Source organism: Schistocerca gregaria, chromosome 5 (assembly GCF_023897955.1).
Source record: "Schistocerca gregaria isolate iqSchGreg1 chromosome 5, iqSchGreg1.2, whole genome shotgun sequence".
Classification (NCBI taxonomy): domain Eukaryota; kingdom Metazoa; phylum Arthropoda; class Insecta; order Orthoptera; family Acrididae; genus Schistocerca; species Schistocerca gregaria.
Genome location: NC_064924.1, coordinates 273,057,793 through 273,067,238, shown reverse-complemented (window position 1 = coordinate 273,067,238; position 9,446 = coordinate 273,057,793). Strand labels below are relative to the sequence as shown.

The 9,446-nt window shown below is 35.2% G+C and overlaps 1 protein-coding gene across 1 annotated transcript in view; it reads right to left on the bottom strand.

Moving 5' to 3' along the window:
- The window catches only part of LOC126273316 (DNA-binding protein P3A2), an 87,803-nt gene that overhangs the window by 18,029 nt on the left and 60,328 nt on the right, over nt 1-9,446 (bottom strand). Inside the window, exon 9 of the mRNA XM_049976861.1 lies at nt 5,486-5,601. Coding sequence (XP_049832818.1) covers nt 5,486-5,601 — 116 coding nt within the window. The remainder of the gene's footprint in view (nt 1-5,485; nt 5,602-9,446) is intronic.

Below are 9,446 nucleotides of genomic sequence, written 5' to 3'. Positions count from 1 at the left end.
AAGTGTAAGCAGTTGCTGATTTCCTTCCTCCTAGGACTAAGTAACAAGTTCAGTCATTTTTCGGTTATCTAGGGTTCTTTCACAAATACATGAAAAAACAAGCATTAAGTGCACCATGTGTCAATAAATTGCTTACAAAGAATAGTGTCTGGGAATGGGTCAATGGATGCCAATCTATTTGCACAGTTAACTATGAGATTACACAGACTTGACTTATCCATTCCCTTTTGCCTTTCAACTGACAGCAATGATTTTGGATTGTTGGTTCATTTATTCCAAAATAAGAAAGTGATGAGGTTAAAATGCACGATTCAGTTGCCTTAGGGACACACACACACACACACACACACACACACACACACACACACACACACACACACACACGGAGTGAGAGAGAGAGAAATACTCCATTTAAGAAAAGATGAACGTTTGGATATAAATGGAGAGTCCAAAAATTTAGGAATTACTTATTGGGTCACCAAGTACAGGCACATAAGATCATAAAGCCTTCAGCTATATTCAAGAATGCAAACACTACCACACTAGACTGACTCAATGGACTATGTTTTACTTTCAACTTTTCTGTAGAATACATTAAGGGGAGGGACAACATTGTGGCTGATGGCATAGCCAGGTTAACAGTGGGAAATGTAAATGACACTGCAGATGGAAATCAAGAGAAAAAACTTCACCATGATGTAAATAAAGGGGTGAAAGAGGACAGGGATATTAGAATAATTTGCAATCAACTCGATAAAACCAGAACCATGACAACAATTGGAAACTGGTCAGAAGTTATCTGGTAACAAAGGGCCATGAAGAGGTACAACAATAAATCAGGTTTTCAAGAGGATTCTTTTTTACAGGCACATCCTTGACAGTGACAGGTGGAGGGTTTGCTGGCCTGAAGAATACACAGACCTCTTAATACTGTTCACTTATACCAGTTTTGGTCACTGTGGGTTCCTTAAGTGTACTCAAAAAATATGGCAGTGTGTGTACTTTCATAACACTGCCTGCAGAGTAACAAAGTGCCTTACACCCTGTAACAGGTGCCTAAGTGTCAAAGTTGATAATTACACCAATAGGGGCCATTTACAGAGTTTAATACCTAATAAGCAAATAGACCTCATGGGTACTGACTTATAGGGTAATTACACAGAGCAGAAGGATGGTATTACTACATTTTTGTAATGGCAGACCTATTCTCGAAGTTCATTAAAATGTACCTTACAAAGAAAGCACCCAGCAAGAAAAAAATTCAAAAACTAACTGAAGACTACTTTCATACACTATACCAAAAACGTTACTTTCAGATAATGGAAGCCAGATCACATCCAAAACCTGGAAGGAGTTTACAAGTGAAAATGACATTAAACCTCTGTCAACTATCCACCCTGTAATCCAAAAGAATGATACATATGGGAAATAGGTAGACTGTGGAGGACCTATTGTAGAAGGGACCATTCCAACTGGTTAGAAAATACTGAAAATTTTTTACCACCATATGATTCACACCCTATGAAATAATGTATGATAAACAACCTGCATATATGAAAAAAGAACAACACAATTTAAATTGTGCAACCACATCTCAGCAGAAGTGAGGGTGCACGTTGTCGGGGTAACTATGAAGCAACATTGCAACAAAAGAAAACAAAGACATGATGGTAGGGTAAAATAAACTCAATTCAATGTTAATGACTTGGACTTAAAAATAAAAAAGGAAAATACAAGATCTAACTTCATAAACAGTGATATCAAAAACTTCTTTGACATGTACATTGGCCCATTTGAGGCTGTGGGAAATCCTCATTCTAATGCATACCAGCTGATCAATCCCAAATCAAGAAAACCGTTTGGTCTCAGAAATGTTACAAATTTACTACTTAATATGAACACTGATATCCACTTTGTTTTTACTTTATTATTTGTGTTACAACAATAGAAGAAATTTTTAAGAAGAATTTCAGTCTACTGCAGGGGGATGCATACTCTATGCTTCGTGTGTGTGGCATACACAAGGCCCTAACCATTTGGCATTTTCTTACACAGCTACAATGACGTCACAAATTTGCGCAAACACCTTTACTATATTTTACCTGACTTGAAACTTCATAAACACTTTAATGCAACTTGTTTATCAGTTATTTACTGTATGTCTATGAGCCTCATTTACACATTCCAGATGTCGCATTACCCAGAAACCAGTACTGCACTTTAACTATATTTAGTTACATGTATTCTCAGATGTAAGTTATGGGAAAATATTTCACTTGATTTATGACTTACTTCTATCATTCTGTTAATATGATATGATGTAAGGCTAGTTTTACAAGAACTTTTGACACCAGGCAACACACAAACTTTGACTAAGATTGTTGAAGAAATTTATTGAATATACTTCTCCCTGTGTCTGGCAAGTTATTTGGAACATCCATCGATGGTGATGAAAACATACCTTTTAAGAATTTTGTGCCGTAATACATTGACCACCACACAATTTATTGCTAATCTTGCAACAACATTGCTGACAAAGAGAAGATATTGCTTAGAGAGAGTAAACTTATACTTTTGGCAAAAATAGCATGCTTTGATACTTACGATTTTCTATGATCTTTACTACAGCACTATGACACTATTGAGAATTATTTAAAAAAAAATACTTAAGATATTTTGTGAGAGCCTGATGCAAACTTTCACACTTCAAGTTACTGATGTATTATGAGTGAGAGAATAAGAGATGCTTCATTGCTACTGATGAATGATCTTGTGATTGAAATTGAATACTTTGATGCACAGTTAATAATCTTACATTCACAAATTTTAACACTTTTAGGAACTTTGAGGATTTTGAAGATATTCAGAGGATGTAGAGATCTGATATTACTGAGAAACTCAATGACACATTTGATGATATTTCTTTTACAACTCTGTACACGTTGGTTATGTGTGAATGAAGAGAGAACTGTGCTGGATAGGATGAAATGCTGAAACTTATGCTTTCTGTGTTAGTGTGCAATGAGATAAAGTGAGGGTAAGAAGTGACTTTGGAAGTGAAGCTGTAACAGTTATTGTGCCCAATTTTACAACATTTACTTATACTACACTTGTAAATGGATAAGATTTTGGGAAGACACATAACATTATTAGAATGACTACACAGCTAAAGATACACTTGAAGACAAACTGACACTAACATTATTTGTCCTGAGACGTCTCTCTGTCAATGCTATTGACGTTTTACCTGTTTTTGTGAGAAACGAAGCCTCATCTGATGGATTTTGTTGAGGACTGATAAGAAGTAAGATTTTATTTGTAAATCTGATACACTACGTTTTACATGAAAAATATTGATCAACACTAAATATGTTTGAGAGAGAAAAGACTGCATTTAGCTTCATAAAGTGCAAACTATTAAATTTAAGTCTATTCTTTTTGTTTAAATGTGTGTGTATTTGCTTACAAGGAAACACACTAACTAAAAACAGTACTGATGGTGGAAAATACTTTAAGATTTCTATGTAAATATTTTTAGAATTTAAACAAAAGCAGTGATTCTCTGAGTCTGTGATCGTATTAATCATAAACTGATTTTTCAAATCTTCCAAAATGTGGAAACACCAACCCAGTGACTGTATTTCACTGTATATCTTTCTAAATTGTATTAGATGATTTCCCAGACATTTTTCCAATGTTATGTAATATTTTAATGAAAAGGTATTCTGATCTTTAACATATCTCATTCTACAGTTTACTACATGTTGTTTAACTATCTGCTCTTAAAGGTTTTGCCCGATCTTCATACTGTGCAAATCTTTCAGGAGCCGATTTCAACTGTATCCAAAGTCACGTACAGAATATTAATTTCCTAAATACTGATGTCCAGATACTGATGTATGTATATAGATATTAAATTTACAAGCAAACACATGTAACCATAGATAGTAACAATATCAAAACACAATAATACAAAACAGTTTAACATGAATGCAAATCACCTCGGGGAAATAATATGGAAATAGTAGCTATGTAATAATGTTCTATGTATTGAAATGTACTCTGACATTGGTAGGAATGAACAACATTATCTGGCTCTTTTGTAATTTGCAAAAACATAATCACAAACAATGATTGATGCAATGTAATTTAGCAAACATTACTACAGTCATATTTCAATGCAGTATTAACCCATATGTATTTCTATTAAATGTTCTTAAACCTTTCGTGTGTTCAAGGCTACAGAAACAAGTTAATATGTTAAAATTGTACAAATAATGATGAGGGCATTATTAGGAAATGTAGATAAATCTAATTTTCTGATAACCAAGCCAGATACATAAGTTCTGCCTATACCACGAAATTCTATATTTTATTTCATATCTCAACATGAAGTAGGAACTTTTTCTTTTTTAATTAGTTTGGCTGTAGGTAAAGGAAGAAGTAAATGAATTTTTGTTAAAGTGAACATCTCGTATTTCACTACAAAAACATAAAAGTACTGTGTGTGTGTGTGTGTGTGTGTGTGTGTGTGTGTGTGTGTGTGTGAGAGAGAGAGAGAGAGAGAGAGAGAGAGAGAGCTGTTCCACCTGCCATCATTGCTGTATGTGGGTGGCACTGAAAAACTGCCGTTATTAATACTAGACAAGTTTAAAGCCAAATGTTATACGAACATATAAAAACAGTTTTACGCTGTGACTTCAATAGCATTAAATGACTGTAGAAACTTTGCAAGGCTACATAGAAATTTAGATGCCAATGTTAGAGCAGAGGAAGAACAACTGTTCTTGTTGTGGTCTTTGGTCAGAAGACTGGTTTGATACAGCTCTCCATACTACTCTAGTCTGTGCAAGCCTTTTCATCTCTGAGTAACTACTGAATCTGCTTACTGTATTCATCTCTGACTCCCTCTATGATTTTTACTGACAAATGTGCCATCTCTCAGAAAGGAAATTTTGTCTTTCTTACTAAATGCCGTAGTCTTCTGAACTTCTGGAGGTTTAGTTCAGAGGACAATTTCTTTTCTACATAACGACTTCATTAACAGAAACTGATATTTGATTGGTTATTTACACATATTTTTAGCTTCCAGTGCATGAAGAATTTAGGATTAGAGAGGACTTACACGACCTAAGTCAGATTCTGTTCTCTACTTCTGTGTAACTCAGTCACTCCTATCTAATTATCGAATACCTGGGTGACAGTACAGTATTTGACATAACCACTCAACAAAGTAAGAGCTTGTATAAGACTTCAAATGTCATGTTTAACACATACATAATTGTGACAGGGAGAATGCTGAAGACTACTACATACATTTTTTTATAGGTATGCAGAGTGTAATAATACTACCCTAAACACTTTTAAATTACCAAGCTCTTTCACCAGATGCTTACAAATCATACTCAGGAACACTATCCACATACTGCTACTACATAGCTGAATATTAAGTAATGCTGCAGAATGTAATTTAATTCTTACTCACCTGCAAACTACCTGGCTCTCCTTGTGGATGGAGGTGTTGTAGATTTGCCACCACAGTTTGATACATCGATCCAGTGACTGGCACAGTTATCATTCCAGAGACAGATACTGGATAACCTAAAAGCAAGTTTGTAGGGTGATGTCACACAAAATATAAACTTGTTAAACTGGCTTGTATCTGTGGTACATATCTTTCACACAATCCAACAACATAATGGTTTGGTTGGAAACAACATAAATACATATTAGACCTGTATATGATAGGAGGGGAAGGGGCAGACAGATAATAATGGAGAGTGGGTGGGGGCAGATTTCATCACCTGCTTTTGCCTTTCTCCCCCCCCCCCCCCCCCACCCTCCTCCTCTCCAACAACCACTAATAGCATCATCAAACATCTATAGGTTGGTGGCTGTATTTCCAAAATTCTGTTTATTAAAACAAAATTATTAAGCAAACATCAGATATCAGTATTCAAGATAACATTATCTCACATTCCCACAATTATCTTCAGTCAGACCATCAACCACTGTTCGTGAGGTTCTATATCTTCATGGACATACTCTGCAAGCCATTAAAGTACATGGCAGAGAGCTCTTAGTATCACTACCCCTCCCCCCCTCCCCTTCCTGTGGATATGGAGCACTTGCAGGTCGCATATTCTTTGAGAGTGATATGTAGGGAGGTAGTCATATGTATATTCTTCGACTCCTCACTTAACACTGATTCTTAAAATTTCTAAATAAGGATTTTATAGGATAGTGTGTGCCTATTTGCAAACATTTACCAGTTTAGATTTTTCAGCATTTCATTGATGCTCTTCCCCCAAGTCAAACAAACCTGTGACCATTCATGCCACCCTTTTCTGTGTAGGTTCAATGTCCCCTGATTTAGGGGGTGCCTCTCAAACTTGAGCATTATTCTAGGATGTGTCATGCAAGCATTTTTTAAGCTATCTTGTTTTTGACATACTGCATAAATGAATCTTTTGTTGATAAATGAATTTTTTGATAAATGAATCTTTTGTACTTTGACACGTTCCACATCATTACGAAAGAATCGTGTTCATGATCCATGGAACAAGTAATATAACTAACTAACTAACTAACTAGTGTACTGACAATGAACAGGAGTCTGCCACCTACTTTACTGACAACCAAGCCTATGTGGTCATTCCATCTTAAGTGCATACAAATTGTTATACCAAGGTATTTGTATGGACTGACTATTCCAATTGTGACCCTAATGATATTCTAACAACAAGAGACTACCACTTTTATACTGTTAAGTCCACAATGTTACAGTTCAACATTTAATACAAGTTGTCAGTTTTTGTACAATTTTGTAAGCTTATAAAGCATGACCTGAATGAAAATTTATGAAATTTTTTCAGAAGGTGCTGTCTTATAGATAAATGCATTGTCTGCAAAAGGTGTGACATTACTATTACTCTCATTAGATTAGATTAGATTAATACTTGTTCCATAGATCATGAATATGACACTTCTTAATGAACGTGTCAGGTTAATGAAAGATGTCTGTACAAGATATTACATTACACAAAATATTGCACGACACTAATGCTTAAGTTAAACAATTACTAACAAAGAGATAGAGGGGGGGGGGGGGACTATAAACGGAACACGACAATAGGAGGCAAATGAAACTAGCGCAGTTGGTGACGAATACTGAAGAAGAGAAAGTGTTTAGATGACAGATGTAAGTGATAGCTAACAAAAGAGACAAAAAACAATGAAGAATGTGGACCATATAGGTGATCTAACTAATTAATGGAAAATCTCATATAAAGATGTGAAACAATTACTAACAAAGAGATATCTTTGTTAGTAATTGTTTCACATCTTTATATGAGATATCTTTGTTAGTAATTGTTTCACATCTTTATATGAGATTTTCCATTAATTAGTTTAATGCTTAAGTTAGATTTTTTTCCCCTCCCTTAATTTATATCTAAAAATTCAGCCAATAAGTAGAAGGAGTTGTCAACTAGAAATTCTTTTAATTTATTTTTAAATGTTGCTTGACTATCTGTCAGGCTTTTGATGCTGTGTGGTAGGTGACCAAAGACTTTTGTGGCAGGATAATTTACACCCTTCTGTGCCAATGTCAGATTTAACCCTGCATAGTGAAGATCACCCTTTCTCCTGGTGTTATAGCTATGCACACTGCTATTACTTTTGAACTGGGCTGGATAATTAATAACAAATTTCATAAGTGAATATATATACTGTGAGGATCCCTAGATCCTTAAATAGACGTCTGCAGGATGACCGTGGATGGGCTCCAGCAATTATTCTGATTACACGTTTTTGAGCAATGAATACTTTTCTACTCAACGATGAATTACCCCAGAATATGATACCATACGAAAGCAGTGAATGAAAGTAGCCATAGTAAACTAATTTACTGAGATTCTTATCACCAAAATTTGCAATAACCCTAATAGCATACGTAGCTGAACTCAGACGTTTCAGCAGACCATCAATGTGTTGCTTCCAGTTTAACCTCTCATCAATAGACACACCTAAAAATTTTGAAAATTCTACCTTAGCTACAGACTTCTGTTCAAAGTCTATATTTATTACTGGAGTTGTGCCATTTACTGCACGGAACTGTATATACTGTGTTTTATCAAAATTTAAAGAGAGTCCGTTCGCTGAGAACCACTTAATAATTTTGTGAAAAACATCATTTACAATTAATCACTTAGTTCTTGGTTTTTGGATGTTATTACTATACTTGTATCATCAGCAAAAAGAACTAACTTTGCATCTTCATCAATATGGAATGGTAAGTCATTAATGTATATCAAGAACAGTCTTATAGATAAATGCATTGTCTGCAAAAGGTGTGACATTATTATTAGTCTCATCTCTTGGTTAACGAACTTTAACATGAAAAGCAAGATTCCAACACATCTGTATTTACTTCTAATTCTGTCAATGACTCTCCATCCATGCCCTTCCTACCAAGAATCCTCAATCCAGTTACAAATTTCATTTGACACCCACTATGTTCATGGCCTGAAAAGTCAAGAAATATTGCAGCCACTTGATAACCTTCTATAGCTTTCACAGGATTTCAGGTGAGAAAAAGCTTAGTTGGATTTCACTACAGATGTTTCCAGAATGCATGCTGATGGGAATGGAGCAGTTCTTTCCATCTGAAATATCTCATTACATTTAAGCTCATATGTTGTAAGATGTGGTACACTTCTGCTGCCCTCCTAGATGCACATGACCTGTGCTGTTTTTCAACAACTAGGCACAGTTTTATATTTAAGTAGACTATGATTCATTACAGTTAAAAGAGTAGCTAACTCGACTGTCAATTCTATATAGAATCTGGTGCAGAGTGCATTGAGCCACGTGTTCTTGTTAATTTTTAGTAATTTCAGTTGTTTCTCAGTAACATGCACAAAAAACTGCATCACTTATGTTTGCAGACTACTTCATCATCTTTTGTAGTGAAACATTTGAAAATGAAATTGAGTACTTTTGCTTTTTCTTTGCTGCTCTTATTCACAATTCAAGAGTGTCACACCACAAGTTTGGTGTCAACAACAGCCTTAATATGACAAGAATTTCTGTGGGTTTAGTGAGAGATCTTTTCAATGAGATCTGCTATGGTACTCACTGAAGGTTTCATGCACTAGCCTCCTCACAACTAAACGCATTACATTCAGTGTCTCAGTATGTAGAGCACCTAATGTGCAGCAGCTGCTGTTCTTTACAGTGAGTTTATACCACTGAGGACATCTTTCCAATGCTTGTTCAACTATTCCTGACCCACGGTTTCTCTACATGCTCTTGCTCAAAGAGAAATGTTTCAAGTTCCTTCCACTAACATGACACTAGGGCTTCTTTATCTACTTTACCGAACATGAGAGACTTTCTGCTTGTTTTAGTTGCCAGTTATACTACACTAAAGAATGTTGCTACCA